General features: G+C 58.3%; 1 protein-coding gene across 1 annotated transcript in view; it reads right to left on the reverse strand.

Moving 5' to 3' along the window:
• Window positions 1–9,622: 9,622 nt before the first annotated feature.
• PTPRN2 (protein tyrosine phosphatase receptor type N2) overlaps window positions 9,623–16,127 on the reverse strand; it is a 464,846-nt gene continuing 458,341 nt past the window's right edge. Inside the window, exons 21-22 of the mRNA XM_052638438.1 lie at window positions 12,303–12,376; window positions 9,623–9,694 (exon numbers count right to left, since the gene is read on the reverse strand). Of these exons, the coding sequence (XP_052494398.1) occupies window positions 9,623–9,694; window positions 12,303–12,376 (146 nt within the window). The remainder of the gene's footprint in view (window positions 9,695–12,302; window positions 12,377–16,127) is intronic.

A 16,127-nucleotide genomic window follows, 5' to 3' on the forward strand; every position in this document is an offset into this window, starting at 1 on the left:
TTGGTGCCACTAGCTTTTGGCCACCTTCCTGTGCCCGTCCAGCTGCTGCTTGGCCTTGTGTGCGGCAGGCCGGGTGCCCTGGCTTTCCACCACCCGAGGGCAGTTTGGTATGTTGTGCACTGCACAAGGGCCCTCGGCTGAGGGGACAAATGGGGGCTGAAACCCAGCCCTGGCCTGTGGGCCAAAGCAGCACACGTGGCTGCAGGGCCAGCAGCTGCTCTGGTGCCCACGAGCCACCGAGGCCTCAGTGACACCTCCTCCCGGGTGCTAAGCAGCTTGACTGACCACGACAGCCAGTCAGCCCCAGCTGGGGTCCACAGGGGCCAGTCCTGCCTGCTCTGTGCCTCACCCCCAGCTCTGTGCCCTGACTTTCTCTGGTGCCTCCCCCACCCTCCCCAGCACTGCCCCAGGGCCCCTCCACCCACCTCTCCTGCTGCTTCTCCACCTCCTCACGCTGATGCACGGGCACACACACAAGCACATTTGCACACACTCGAGCTCATGTGCACATGCAAGCACACGTGTGCACACTCGAGCACACGCACATGTATATGAGCACAAACAAGTGCACACAATGCACACAGACACGAGCACACATGGGCACACACGTGCACACACTCGAGCACACATACACTCGAGCACGCACTCTCGAGCACACACGCACATGTATATGAGCACACATACAAGTGCACACAGCACACACAGATAGGAGCACACACACAAGTACATGCATGCACACACGTGAAAAGCACATGCATGCACACACACACGTGTGCACACGTGCACACACTCGAGCACATGCACACACTTGAGCGCGCACACACATGAGCACACGCGCACATGTATATGAGCACACATACAAGTGCACACAATACACACAGATAGGAATACACACAAGCACATGCATGCACATGCGAAAACAAGCACAGGCATGCACATACACGTGTGCACATGTGCACACACTCAAGCACACACGAGCACACACATGCGCACCCCCTCTGCTGACCGCATGCCCACCCCCTCCCACCTGCCAATACTGTCTCTCTGTGCCCCTCTGTCCCCAGCAGAAGGTCTTCTGTGAGGTCAGCCTCTTAACGGGGGTCTTGTAGCTCCTCCAGCAGCCCTTGTTGGGGCGTCCCCACCCCTGCAGAGCCAGCCCTCAGTCCTGGGCCTTCCAGATGCTGAGCCCCCCAAGCCTGGAGGGGCCAGGATCCTTGACCTTCCACTGGGTCCCATTTGCTATGAGACTGCGGGGATTCTCTATAAATCTTGACTTTAGGATTTTGGAGTTGACTGAAACAGCCTCGTTTCTCAGTATTCTGAAAATTTTCATTGTTTTTTAGTGAGAATGTGTTCTGATAATAAATACACATTTGAACTCACAAAATACAATTATCAAATGTGATTAAACAAGGCATTGGCTGCCGACGTGGTGAGAAGGGAGGGGATTCCATGCCTGCCATCCACCCTCCTGGCTGTGGCCCCCAGTTGGGGCCTGGCACACAGTGGGTATGGTGGGGGCACCATCTGCCTGCAGGAGGCAGGGGGGGCAGGGGAGCCCCTGGAAAGGCGCCTGGGGACCCTGCTCAGGGGTGGTCTGTTCCTTCTCTGCAGGGAGTGACCGGTCTGACTGCTTGTGGATCGATTTTTCTGATTTCCATGAAAATGGGAAAGAAAATGAGAGTGTGTGAGGCCCTCAGAGAACCAGAAGGAAGCAGTCTGGCTGCAGATAAGCAGAAGGGGGGCGCCCAGTGGCCCCAGAGGAAGCAGCCGGGGCTGATCCCAAGCTCTGTGGCCTAAGCGGGTGAGGGATGGCCTGCCCGGGGCTGGGCAGGAGGCGTGGCTGGGCCCCGTCCATGCTGGGGGCGGTGACTATGTCCTTCTTCTAAACCTGGGGACAGACCCAGGGCTCAGGGCTCAGGGCTCAGGGCGGAGGCTGGGTATGAGGGCATCAGAGGCTGTGGCCTCGCGAGGGTGCCTCCGCTCCTGGGACAGTTTACAGGAGTGAAGAGAGAGAGCCCCAAACATCCTGCCACCAGGCATATGACAAAGTCGGTCTGACAGACTCGGGACCTGATGAAACAGCGTCTGTGGACGGGAGAAGCTATTTTTAACGACTTGATAAATTATCACTATATTTTAACTATGATTGTGTCAGGTAATGAAGTAGAGACGGGAGGAAATGTTCAAGAAAGATGGGTTTGAATTAGACATTGAGCCAGTCCAAACCCTGAGACGTGTGTGTAAGCTGCTCTTTCAAAGCAGATGCCCCAGGAGGGAGGAGAGAGAGACACACAGACAGGCAGAGGACAGACAAGCAGAGAGAGAGGCCAGCAGAGGGGCTGGACCCAAGGCCGCCCCCAGCCAAGGCGAGGAGAGGAGGGCGAAGAAACCAGGGCGGCTGTTGGAGGCACCCCCGCCCCCCGGCCAGGGTGAGCAGGGGAGGGCGAGCCCAGGGCGGCGCGGAGGCACCTCTCGCCTCCTTTCGTCCGAGAACTGGCCCCCTCACCGGCGGCCTCTCTGGGGACTCGGCTTTTCTCAGCTTCTGCAGCTGCTGCTAAGTCGCTTCAGTCGTGTCCGACTCTGTGTGACCCCATAGACGGCAGCGCACCAGGCTCCTCCGTCCTTGGGATTCTCCAGGCAAGAACACTGGAGTGGGTTGCCATTTCCTTCTCAATGCATGAAAGTGAAAAGTGAAAGTGAAGTCGCTCAGTTGTGCCTGACGGACTGCAGCCCACCAGGCTCCTCGGTCCATGGGATTTTCCAGGCAAGGGTACTGGAGTGGGGTGCCATTGCCTTCTCTGCAACTTCTCTCAGAGACGGGAGCAAACCCGCCAGCCCTCAGCGCCCCGACGTGCGCGGGACGGACTCTGGAAACCCGGGTTCCGGACAAGAGGGGGCCGTGCCCGCGAGGGTCCCCACGCGTCCCCACGCCCACCCCGGGCCGAGTCTCCACCGCGCCGGGCTCGGCCCGGGGCCCGGCCATCACGGCCCGGCGGAAGGGCACAGTCCCGGCTCCTGGGAGCACCGTCCCGGCTCCTGGGAGCACAGTCCCGGCTCCTGGGAGCACCGTCCGAGCCGACAGCGGCAGCCATCAGCGGCGCTGAGCCGCGGAGCCGGGACACGGGCCGTGTAGCTCGGCTAAGAAACGGAGCGGCCTAGACGGCGAAGACCAGTCTCTAAACAAATACCCCAACAAAATGAAAGCCAGCCATTGTTTAGGAACAAAGGTGTAATCAAATTCTAATTTTCTATTCCAATAACCGTCTTTGAATTAATGCCTGTTCTGCTAATTATGAAGGTTTTTTTAATTAGCGTTCTACTTGATTAATAAACACACAACACAGACAACACATAATATTGCTGTCACTCCCCCGCGGGGTGATGGTGGGGCTTTCTTGTTGGAATTTGAAAGCAGGAGTGAGAGAGCAGGGAAAAGGTTGGGAGCAGAGGTGAGCAGACCGGCCTCTGAAAGCACGGGTGTCAGTTTTGTAAGAAAAAACTAAAGCTTCCTGAATGTGCCCTCTCCGCCTGCACCACCCAATAAATCAGACCAACAGTATCGACTCAACGTGGCTCGTCCTGGCCAGGGGGGCCCAGGTGGGCCAGGGTGGGGCAGAGGTTTGTGGGGAGCGTTTTCACCCACGACCCTGCAGAGGGGACGCTGCTCCCAGCCAGGGAGACAGAGCAGCGTGGACAGCGGGTGGACCTGGGTGACCCAGCTGCAGGACCTTGGTGCCAGGCCAAGGTGGCGAATGGACTTGGTGTGGGTGGAGAGGGGGTTGCTGACCCCTGTGACCTGGGTGTCTTAGGGGAGGATGGAGAATTCTCTACAAGCACCAACCCCCAGGGCAGGCTGGGGTGCCTGAAGACACTTGCAGTTAGTTTTTGGGGGGCAGGGCTGGAGAGTGACACCGGGGGAGGGGCAGACTCTTCGAGTCAGGCTGTGGGCTGCTCCAGGGACCCCACGTCATCAAGCAAGGGCTCAGGACTCCTGGGGGAGGCGGCCATTTTTAACAAGGCTGGATCTGCCAGCTGGTGCGAGGCTGTCTGCCCCCACCCGGCGCATCTTCCGGGAATTCCAGCGAGCCCACCCCCACCCCGACATAGACCCCGGGGTTGCTGTCTGGAGAAGCGCTGGGCACGCCATGGATGGCCTAGTTTATGGCACTCGATAGGTGGGCCCTTCGCTTTCTGTTTGCCAGATCGCATCTAACAGCTTGTGAAAGTCACCGTCATCTCAGGCAGCAGTGACGGTTCAGCCCTGAGGTGTCGCGAAGGTGAGCAGTGAGACGCCCGCCCCTGGCACGCTCCGTGCCCAGGGAGATGTGGGGGCGTTGGCGAGTGTCAGGACGAATTCGGAGCCTGTGTCGTCCCAGGTGTGCTCTGAGAGCCGCCGAGCCTGTGAAGGGGGGTGGCTCACCCCCAGATCCCTCCTCACAGGCCCCTGCAGAGGACCTGTCACACGCTGCTCTGAGGCCCCCCAGGCGCCCATGTTTCCTGGTGGATCTTGAAGACCAGGGACTGGACCTCCCACCGCACGGCCCACCTCCAGCAGGGTATACACGTGGCGCACACTAATTGGTGGGTATTGTCGGGGAAGAATGTCCTCCTCGTGGTTGGGAGACTCATAGTTTGGGTCCCTGGTGCCAATAGACAAGGAAGGCTCAGTTCAGTTCATTTCAGTCACTCAGTCGTGTCTGACTCTTTGCGACCCAAAGGACTGCAGCACGCCAGGCCTCCCTGTCCATCACCAACTCCCGAAGCCTGCTCAAACTCATGTCCACCAAGTCGGTGATGCCATCCAACCACCTCATCCTCTGTTGTCCCCTTCTCCTCCCTCCTTCAGTCTTTCCCAGCATCAGGGTCTTTTCAAATGAGTCAGTTCTTCCCATCAGGTGGCCAAAGTATTGAAGTTTCAGCTTCAGCATCAGTCCTTCCAATGAGTATTCAGGACTGATTTCCTTTAGGATGGACTGGTTGGATCTCCTTGCAGTCCAAGGGACTCTCAAGAGTCTTCTCCACCTCGATAGTAAAACTCCACACGCGGCCTGCTGCCGGCTCTGAGTTGGAGCTGGGCGTGGGCAGGGTGCAGAGGGCCCGGCTCTCCTGGCTGAGACAGGACGGAATGTGGGCCCTGGATGCAGCCTTGGCATCTGCCCTGGAGGGGACCGCCGCTCCTGCGAGCCTGGGCAACCTCTTCCGTCCCTGGTTCAGCGCATGCGTCCTGCCCGCTGCGAGCTGCACGCGTCACGTCGTCGCACGCTCACGGCGTGTCTGCAGCCCCATCCTCCATCCACAGCTCGGCTTCAGCTGCTGCCTCCCTTCTGTCTCATCTGGACGGCCTGTAAAATGAGCCTGGCGTTCTCTGGTTTCTGAATAACTGCTCCCCTTGGGTTTCCTTCCAGAGCTTGGTTGGGTTCCTTTCCTCTCTCCTTTCAGTCTAATGAGCTATAGTTTACACACACACGGGGTGAGCAAGGTATGTACAGAACGACCGGACACATACATCGTGAAATGTGACTACAATAATTACAGTAAACACCCATCATTTCAAACAGATACAAAATTAAAGAAATCGAATTGTTTCCTTGTGATGAGAACTCAGGATTTACTCTAAGAACTTTCCTATATAACACAGTGTTAATTATATCTATCATGTTGTAAATCACATCGCTGGTACTTACTTATCTTATAACTGGAAGCTTGTACCTTTGACAGCCTTCATCCAATTCTGCTTCCTCCCACCTCCTGCCTCTGGTAACCACAAATCTCATCTTTTCCCACAACTTTGTTGGTTTTTGAAGTAGTGTTTACCTTCAACGCTATGTAAGTTCTTGTTACACAACATGGTTGTTCAATATTTCTGCACGTTTCAGAACCATGGCTGGGATGTCTGGCTACCACGTGTCACTGTGCGAAGATGGTAGGCAGTGCCTGACTTCATCTCATCCCGAGACCCTTCCTTCGTGCCTGGAAGCTCGGCCCCCAGGCTCCCGCACCATCTCTGTCTTCGCCTCGGGCAGCCTGGCCTCTGTTTCTAGGACGCGGCTGCTGCTCCGTCTTGTCTGCCGGTTCTTTTTCAGAGCCCCTTGCGCTCGTTTTGTGCTGTTCTCCTCACTGGCATTTACAGAGTTTAAATCTGCGACTGTCTTCCCGAGTCGTATCACCGCGTGTCATCACAGTGGTGACCTTGGCCTCCTGGGCTCGGTGACGGTTCATCCGGAGCTGAGCCCCACGGGGACATCTCCTCTGGGGCTTGCATGTGGTCTATCTGAGCCGTTTTGCCTCCGTGAGGTGGAGACCTCAGGGCTTCATCCGCGTCTCATCAGTTTTTCATCCTGTTCACGTTGAGGACTCCCTGTGTCCCCTGGGCGTGGGGAACAAGCCCCGGCCTCTCAGACAGGGCGCCCACCTTCTTCAGGCTGGATGGTGGGGCCGGCCTTTCTGCAGACTTCTCCATGGTCTCGAGGCAGAGGTGTACCACAGCCGGCTCCTGTGGACTTGCAGGAGCAGACTTAAATTTCTGGGAGTGTTACAGGCTGGTTGTTAAATATAGCCACAATTAAAATCAAATTATGTTAACTGACACATTAGATGAAGACATCGGTGATAAACACTCAAAACGCATCCCTTCCTGTTTGGACGGCACTTCCCTCCCGCGACTCTAGCAGCTGTCTTCGCAGTTCACCGAGTGAGCTGGCATTAACACCATTCCTGGCGGGTGTGTTTGCGGCCCAGAAATCAGCGAGTCTGGCCAATCGAGACTTTACTGTTGTCTGGGGGATTGCCTAGACCTTAAGCACAGTAGGGGAAGACACTGCAAACGCGGATTAAACTTAAGAACGTGTGGCGTCTGCAGGTGAGAATCTGAAGAGCACGCAGACATGTGGACACAGTCCTGCAGGCCCCGAGACCGTGACCCAGCTCCACAGAGGAGTCGCTGGCCTGCGGGTGAGCACGTCCCCGCCACCTCGCCAGGCCGGGTGACAGCGGCCGCCGGCGTGTACGGGGAGCTGCTGACTGGGGACTCCCAGGGCACTGAAGCTGGCTCCTGCGGGCCTGTCAGCTCGGGGGTGCTGACGGCAGGGCGGCTGGCCCCACGTGGACACGTGGATGGGGTTCCCCAGCCTGAGGGCACGCCCTCCGTCTGCATCCTGTCTGTCTTCAGAGCTGGCTCTGCATGACATTTTCAAAGTCCATCCTGCTCAGCACCCGAGTACCCTGGATGGAGGGGCCTCTTTAGGCCCCAAGCAGACTCACACGCGCGTGTCTCGAGATGTGCCACCTGTTGTCAAGTGTGTGTGCATGAATGACAGCGACTCCCATCACATGGACAGCAGAAGTGTGCCAGACCCAGGGCAGGGCCCCGATGAGAAGCGAGCTCAGGGAAGGAAGGGCCCGCAGGGGCGGAGCCTACGGAGCAGAGCTGGGTGCCCTGCAGCCGAGACGGGGGGCTGATTTCCTGAGAAACGAACACCTGTGTCTGCTCTGGAAGCACAGACCCCCGCGTCTCACCACCGCCCGCGGAGACCGCACAGGCGAGAGCGGGGCGGCGGGTCACGGCGGCAGGGTCGTCCGGCTGGGTCTCACTGCTCCCAGGGGGTCCCGGGCCTGAGAGGCTCCTGGGGCGGCTCGTGTCTCTGTGAGATGGGGAGCCGCCCTCCCCTGTGGGCAGCAAAGATGGGCCACCACTCCCGGACGCTCCCTGGGCAGACACATGCAGTGAAGAGGGGCAGGGACACCAGAGGCGGAGCACGCCCCAACGCTCACCCGAGACTGTTTCATCTCTTTTTAATGAATAGACTCGCAGCCACACGTGACACTCTGGCCCCCTGTACACACCCAGCTCCGCAAATAAAACTAGAACTCAGTACGGAGCTCCATGGACGCACAGTTTGTTCTGGCATCTAAACGCCCACAGCTTCAGGAGACAGGATGGATGGGACACACACAAAGAACCCAAAAAACTGCTCTCATCCAAATAAAGACCGCTCAGATGTGAAATCAGAAGTTTAATCAGACACAATTAAATATATTTGTATATCTCACACTGAAGACATAAAATGTAAGGAATTACGAGTAGGAATATGCTTCCTACGTTCAGATAAACTAGTTTCCATTAACTGTTTAGATTCCAGGTAGAGAAACAGCTTTGGGAAGGAAATGATCAGCATGTTGAAGCAGATACGCACGACACCACCATTTAGAGACACACACGGTATTTTGGCACCTTTCTCCCCATCCGGTCGGCCACCTCCCCTGTCCCGTGTTACGAGGCGTGGCATCTGTTTAAGATGCCCGGACGGCGTGCCACATGGGAAGCAGAGGGCCCAGGGTCACCGGAGCGTCTTACTCCCTAAACCGAGGCAGCGCCACGCGCAGCAGCCGCACAGCCCCCTCCGCGTCCAGCTGTGCTCAGTCCAGTGAAGCACACTCTTGCTTCGGGGTGGGGGCGGTAACTTGGTGCCCAAGTGCTGTTTTGGCAAATCTGAAGGGTCGCTAGACGCGTGTCTGTGTGACACGGGGATCTGCCCGAGAGGCCAGGAGCCTGAGCCCCGGAGGGGCCCGGCTGCCTCCGCTTCCCAGGTGCCTGGATCCCATGCAGGAAAGAAGCAGACAACGGCAGGCCTCCCTGCCCTTCCCCCACGGTGTGGGCACTCCTGGTCCTCTCTGGATGCCAGCAGGGCCCAGGCCTTCCTGGGGAGGGCACCACGCAGGCCTGCCCTCCATTTTCATTACCCCTCAGGGAAGCGTTTAGCTGCATCTGAGTGAAATCCAGTATCCCTGCCTGGGCAATCCCGTGGACAGAGGAGCCTGGCGGGCTACAGTCCAGGGGGTCGCAAGGAGTCGAACATGACTGAAGTGACAGACACACGTGTAAACCCCTATTTGTAGCTAAAAGCCGTGTCTGGAGGTTGGGGCTCTGCCAGGGCCTTGCCAAGTGTCCCTGTCTGCTGGCCTGGAAGGAGGCACTCTGGGTGGGAACGCGTTTGCCCCAGGGGGCCCTGGCTGTCCTGGGGGAGTGGAAGTTTGGGAGGGGCTGTCACTGTCCCCCAGCAGTGCTTGGGGGAGGGTGTGCAGCAGCCCAGATCGGATGAGGAGCTGGCACGACTGTGTTTAATGATCTACCCCAAGGCTGCAGAATGTCGCCGTCACGTCCACCCAGCTGCTGCGGAAGCGGGCGGTTTCTCCCGGTGCACAGTCATAAGGACAAACGCCAAGTATGTCTTCTACTGGGGTGGCCTGGTGGCCCCTCTGGGCCCCGCCCTGCATGGCTGACCCTCCAGAGAGTGACAGGTCACAAACCAGCCCTCTTCTGGGGACCACACTGATGGTGCCGTCCATATGATATGATTGGCAATTAAGAACACGGATGTGTGTTTTAAGGAAAAATAAAGTTTTTTCAAGAAATCGAGAATAGAAGAACTGATTGCCCCCGTCATTGCGTCTGCCTGTAGACCTCCCTTTGTTACTTGGCTGAACAAAAACACACGTTTTAACTGCTAAGCTGCGCTGACTGTAGAGTCTTAAGGACTAGATCACTAGGCAGCTGCCGCAGGAGAGGCGGGCACGGCGTCCGTGGGCGCTGACGGGGCGCCGGTTGTGGGCGCCTCCGGCCTCACTGGGGAAAGGCTTTGAGGATGGCGTTCACCTCCTCGGCCACGGCCGTCAGGGCGAACTCGAACTGCTCCTGGAGGGACAGAGGAGGGAGACGTGAGCGGCGCCCTTCTGCTGCAGCCGCGGGCTCCGTGTGCCACCCTGCGGAGAGAAGCTGTTTAGGGAGGACGGGAAAAGCTGCAGACTGCCGCGGGAGGTGGGCAGGGCACGGGTTTGCGGGCGGAGGCCCGGAGCAGACGGCTGCGCCGTGTTCATCTCCGCTTCTGTCGCTGGAGAAGCTGGGGTGGACGTGTGAGCGGGACAGTGGCTGCCGCAGGCTCTGTGCACCCCCTCCCCCAGCTCCTTCTGACCCCAGCCCCAGCATGGCCCCTGAGGGGTGGGGCTGGATGCAGCCTCCCGTCCCTCTGAGACTCACTGGAAACGGTCACAGTCACGACCCCTCGGGGTTCCCTGGCCTCAGAATGGAAAGGGTGGTACTCGTGCTCTTTGAAAATCCTCCCACCATCCGGCTCAATCCGACTCACTTCCGTTTGCCAAGAAACCTCGTCTCACCCTCCACTGTGCCAGCTTAGGCATGCGTGTGCCCACGGACACCAGGGCACCTGGGACGGGACACGCTTCTCGTGCAGGCGGAACCTGCAGGACTGCTGAGTAGAAACTAGGGGCGAGTCCTGGGTGTCGGAACCGTCTGCCCCTCCAGAAACGGGGGCTCGGCAGACAGAGGACAGGCCCACCTGTCCGGCAGGCTTCCCGGGTCCACAACCTGCTCCCAACTCGGCATGCCACACTCGCAGCAGTGTCCCCAGTACTTCCCCGTCACACCAAAGAAACTGCAAAAGAGCAAACTAGGCCGACTCCCTCGATAGCAGTTAAGGGGCTCTGATGGAGGAGAGCCCTATCAATGGCTTAGATACTCGATAGCTCCAGTCATCGACAGACTTGAGCCCAGTGCCGGGAGGAATGGTGGATCCCCACTGAGCGGCTGGTACATAGTGGAAACCTGTGTGCTGTTCTGCGCTAAGTTGCTCGGTCGCTCAGTCGTGTCCGGCTCTCTGCGACCCCAGGGACTGTAGCCCGCCAGGCCCCTCTGTCCATGGGCTTCTCCAGGCAAGCATACTGGAGTGGGTAAACATTCCCTTCTCCAGGGGATCTTCCTGGTCCAGGAATCAAACCCGGGTCTCCTGCGCTGCAGGCAGATTCTTTACCATCGCAGCCACCAGGGACGACCTGCCAGGTTCTAGCTCAGAGCCTCTGCTGGCGGCCACGAGCCTCCCGAAGCACAGTGGGCTCTCCCAGGGACGAGCCTCCAGGCCCACGTGCAGCGGCCGCCTGGGGCTGGGTCCCGGACAGTGAGCCAACCCTGGATTTCTGGATGAGCAGGCCACCTCCCACGGCACAGGCAGCCCAGCAGGACTGCCCCACCAGGGCCCCTGGACCCGAGGGCTGCCTGTCACTGGGATGGCAGGCAGGCGCGGGCAGGGTCCAGCTCTCCCAGGGCCCCATCCACTGCCGGTGGAGGAACAGCGAGCGCCAGAGACCTGGCCGCTAGGCATGTGCTCCGGCTCCACCCGGAACGGTTTCCTGGCTCTGCACGAAGGAGCTGAGTTGGTTTTGCCTCCATGCTCGGGGCTGACTTTGACCACATGGAACCAGCCATAGGGGCCCATGAAGCTGTTCTGAGAAATGACCTTCGGGGTCAAAGTGTGCTTGCCGTGCTTACTAGGCACTGGGCTCCTTCCCGCCCGACAGAGCAGGCTGAGTGAAGCCTGTGCACCCTCCCTCGAGGCTCAGACGCTGCCCTGTCCCGTCTGTGGCATGGAACAGGGCCCAGGAGCTGCTGACACCCTGTGGGGACAGTAAGACCCCAAGCTGGGACGATGGGGGTCCCAGACCCTCACTACTTGGCACCGGAGCACAATGTGGCCTGGTCTCCTGGGAGGGCTTTTATGATTTTTAGAACTGAAATCCTCTGCAAGGGCGGCTTTAGTGGAGGCGCTGATGGCACCCGGAGAGTCTGGGCCACGCCAGGAAGGAGAGGACCCTGTGCAGGACATGTGTGTGGGGTGTCTGTGGCTGGACATGGACACTTCTGCAGTGCTAAGGGAATGGGCCAGTATGTGGACGTTGGTTCCGGCTCCAAGGAACCCAAGGCTATCCAGGGATCTTTAGGCTCTGCTGCTTTCGCTGCAAACTTAGCGTTTTCAGTAAGCTACTCAGGGTGCTCAGGGGCCCAGCACGGCCCGGGGACACTCTGGTGACCGCCGTCCTAATAACCTTGCAGTGGGGCTGTTTCAGTAAGCTACTCAGGGTGCTCAGGGGCCCAGCATGGCCTGGGGACACTCTGGTGACAGCTGTCCTAATAACCTCGCAGTGAGGCTGTGGCTGTGGGCTTGGGCGGAACACACCACACACGTCGCTGGCCTCTGATGGGGAGACCCCGCTGTTCCCCCACTCCCCCCGTCTGGCACACGGAGGGTCCCGGGCCCTGAGGTCCAACCGCATCTGCTCAGGCTGGAACACTGGGGCTGCAGCTGGAGCCGCCCCGACCTCCTGGGATGGGCAGCCTGCGTCCAGTCCCGAGTGGAGGTGGTGCGGGAGGCAGCTGGCCAGCCTGCGCCTCGCTCCTTTGGAGAAAACCGCCCCATGCACCCCGACCCCGAGCCCCAGGCCTGGCCGGGTACCTTAGTCTGGACCATGCCTGGCCGCTGGTCCCGCAGATGCTCCAGGGTGGCGGCGATGTCGATCTCCTTGGCGCCTGCAAGACATACGCTGGGCTCAGATGGCGCCGTGCACGCGGGGCCGACAGACACACGCCGGCCTCACACGGGCACAGTGCACACGGGGCCGACAGACACACGCCGGGCTCAGATGGCGCTGTGCACACGGGGCCGACAGACACACGCCGGGCTCACACGGGCACAGTGCACACGGGGCCGACAGACACACGCCGGGCTCACACGGGCACAGTGCACACGGGGCTGACAGACACACGCCGGGCTCACACGGGCACAGTGCACACGGGGCCCCTCACCCGCTGCTGGGGCCTCCGGGCTCAGCGGCCAAATGACGGTGACCGTCACCCTTCAACTGCCTGGCCGGGAGGGGCATTTCGGGGTTCACACAGGAACACAGGGCAAGGCGGCTTTCGTTCGTGTTGGCTCAAGAAAGCTGGGCTGCTGCTGCTAAGTCACTTCAGTTGTGTCCAACTCTGTGTGACCCCATAGACGGCAGCACACCAGGCTCCCCCATCCCTAGGATTCTCCAGGGAAGAACACTGGAGTGGGTTGCCATTTCCTTCTCCAATGCATGAAAGTGAAAAGTGAAAGTGAAGTCGCTCAGTTGTGTCTGACTCTCAGCGACCCCATGGACTGCAGCCCACCAGGCTCCTCCGTCCATGGGATCTTCCAGGCAAGAGCACTGGAGTGGGGTGCCATTGCCTTCTCCAAAGAAAGCTGGGCAGAAGCTTGCATCAGAGGCAGATACACACACTATGGCAAGCCGCGGCCAGGACAGACTAGGTCTCTACTCGGCTTTATCTGGTGGTGTCTCTAGACTTCTATTTTCTCGGCTGTGAGACTTGTAAGATGTCTGTTTCCCGATCAGGGCCTGCACCCCGGCCAGGGCAGTGAGGGCACTGTCCCAACCACAAGGCCACCAGGAGGTCCCGGCCGTTTTCAGAGAACGGAGCAGGTGAGCTTTCGCTTCTCCTGCATAGGGTTTTCACTTAGAGAGATGAAAAGGCAGACTAACCTCGTCCACCTTATACCCCTAATGCTGGCTTCTAAAGAGCTGCCTTCTGTTAGAAGTGAGTGTTCCCACCACTAAGGAAGGCTGGGGCGCCCCGTGTGCTCACGGGCGGGTCGGTGCTGTGGCCCAGTGCCCCTCAGACGCGTTCCCCCCCTGCCCCGACTCCAGGTGCCCCGGGGGCTGCGGAAACAATACTATTTAAGTTAAAAATGTAATCTCATGAATTATGAATTCCACATATACTCTCGTTTTCCTGTCTTGCCAGGACCTCTGGTAGGTGAACAGTGAACAGGACTGGGTCCCCAGCGCCCAAGCCTCTTACAGGTCAGAGGTGAGAGTCTGCAGTGCGATCTTGCCAGATGTGGGGGCTGGGCGGGTGGCACAGTGGGGTTGGCCGGGACCCACCCACCAGGGTGTCCTGTCAACACTTCCTCTCACGCATCAGGCCGGTTACCACCCCCCGTTCAAAGGAAATCAAGGCTTTGTCCGGGTCTCAGAGCCGGTGATCGTTGCACCCAGACGTGGAAGAAACCCTGGGCCGGCCGCCTCCTGGGGCAGCTCTGGCCCCCACCTCCGTCACACCTGCTGTGTGTGGTTCGGATTCATCAGACGGAGACGAGCCTAGTCCTTTACTATGAAAGCCTCAGGGGCCCAGGGGGTCCAGGCCTAACCCCTCTCTCTTCGCTCTCAAGTTTGCTCAGGTGCATCTTTGTGCCTCGGAACTGGTTTGAAACACTTTTCCAGCAGCCGTTTGTGCCCGAAAGGCTGGTCTGACAGGAGGGCTGGCATGCGGTCTTGGACCCCCGTTACTTGGTCGCCCTGAGATGGCTCCCTGCAGGGCTCCACATGGGGCCACGGGAGGTCCCCTCCCTGGGCTGTGTCAGGGCCACACTCCAGTCAGCTGCCACGGACAAAATCTCTCCGGCTTTACTGCAGGGATGCTGGGTGAGGAAGCAACAAAGAGGACAGAGAAAGTGGGTCTTTAAAATATGGAATGCCAGGGCACGATGTCTCAGAATCAAGCTTAGCCTGAACCCAAAACTCTGCAGTGGAGGAAATCAAAGGAATGCTTAAAAATGTGTAGCTGGAAACAGACGGAATGGGTTTATCAGCTGGCTCAGGGCTACCGTCTCCCTGCACGTTAGGACTGGAGTAATTAGTCACCTGAGGCATGCAGGGAGACGTTTTAAGAGCACGCCCATGCAGGACCTCTTCTGGGGGGTGGGGAGGTGTGACCCTGCACCTCGTTCAGTGACCCTGAGCATCCTGGTGGCCTCGTGGTGCGGGAGTGGACAGGCCACCTTGGGGCGGGCGGGGTGGGCAGTGTGTGTCTTTCTAACAGGCTTCACAGACGATGGTAAAAGGATTTACTTAAATCCCTCAAGCACGTAGGAAGCTCCCTTGAGCACATTCAGATGGAGTCCTTTCTACAAATCCCATTCTACTGACCACACATTAGAGTCCAGGTGAATAGATACACGTGGTGCGCTGCCCAGGTCGAAAGGCATGTGAATAGTGACTGTTTGTGACCCCAGGCACTGCAGCAAGCCAGACTCCTCTGTCCTTCACCATCTCCCGGAGCTTGCTCAAACTCATATCCATTGACTCAGTGATGCCGTCCAACCGTCTCATCCTCTGTCGTCGCCTTCTCCTGCCTTCAATCTTTCCCAGCATCAGAATCTTTTCCAACGAGTCAGCTCTTCGCATGAGGCGGCCAAAGTATTGGAGCTTCAGCAACAGTCCTTCCAATGAATATTCAGGTTGATTTCCTTTAGTATTCACTGGTTTGATCTCCTTGCAGTCCAAGGGATTCTCAAGAGTCTTTTCCAGCACCAAAGTTTGAAAGCATCAGTTCTTCAGTGCTCAGCCTCCATAGATGCAAATAAAACTCAAACAGAAGACGGGCTAACAACCAATACAGGGGAGGGCACAGTGTGGTTCGGAGGACAGGCTTCCAGTATCTTCTACTGGAGAAAGTCACCACTGTTCAAATGTGAGATGAGTGTATGTAAGTGGTTCCGTGGTCTTTAAGCTGGTGACTCCAAGAATGTGCAGCCGAGGTGGCTGCAGCCTGTGGGTGTGGACCCAGCCACATACGAGGTGAGTGTGCAGCCTGACCCATCTCTCCCAGTGCCCGCGACCCCACCGGCACGCTGCAGACTGCAGGCACATGGGCTGGCCGGCTGGGTCCGGAAAGAGCCTGGCCTGCTGCCATCCCGGGCACCGCTTGGTACTCAGGAACAGCTGGGGCTTTGGCTCCCTAAGGCATTCAGGGGCCATCGGCTTGGAGTTCATATATTGGTTAAATGCGTTCTTAAGACAACAGCGGTTTTTTAAGCTTTAGATAGAAGTAGTAACCATTAAACGAGAAACATTAAAAGAGCACTAGTGTTAAAGATATTAAAATTGCTTTTTTTTTTTTATGATGAGAGAATCAATTCGAAGTGGGAGAAAACCAAGCAAATAGGCCACCGGCGCCTCTTTCCCAGGCCTGCATCGATTTCTCCCGGAGCTGGCCAGCTGGCAGAGGGAGGCGTGGGACTCACGATCTTGGCCACGCTACCTCCTCCCACGTGACCGAGGGGCTGCGGCGCGTGGTCAGGAGCCAGCCTCGTCTCTCCCTTCTGCAGCGCGTCCACGGCGTCCTCGCTGACGTCATGTCAGAAACAGAAATACGTTCTGGTCGGACTTTTACCCAGAAGGCTTCGCGAACCGCACCGCAGGGATGCGATGCATCCTTTTCAGCATGAAAGACACCA

The sequence above is a fragment of the Budorcas taxicolor genome, chromosome 4, assembly GCF_023091745.1.
Source record: "Budorcas taxicolor isolate Tak-1 chromosome 4, Takin1.1, whole genome shotgun sequence".
NCBI lineage: Eukaryota > Metazoa > Chordata > Mammalia > Artiodactyla > Bovidae > Budorcas > Budorcas taxicolor.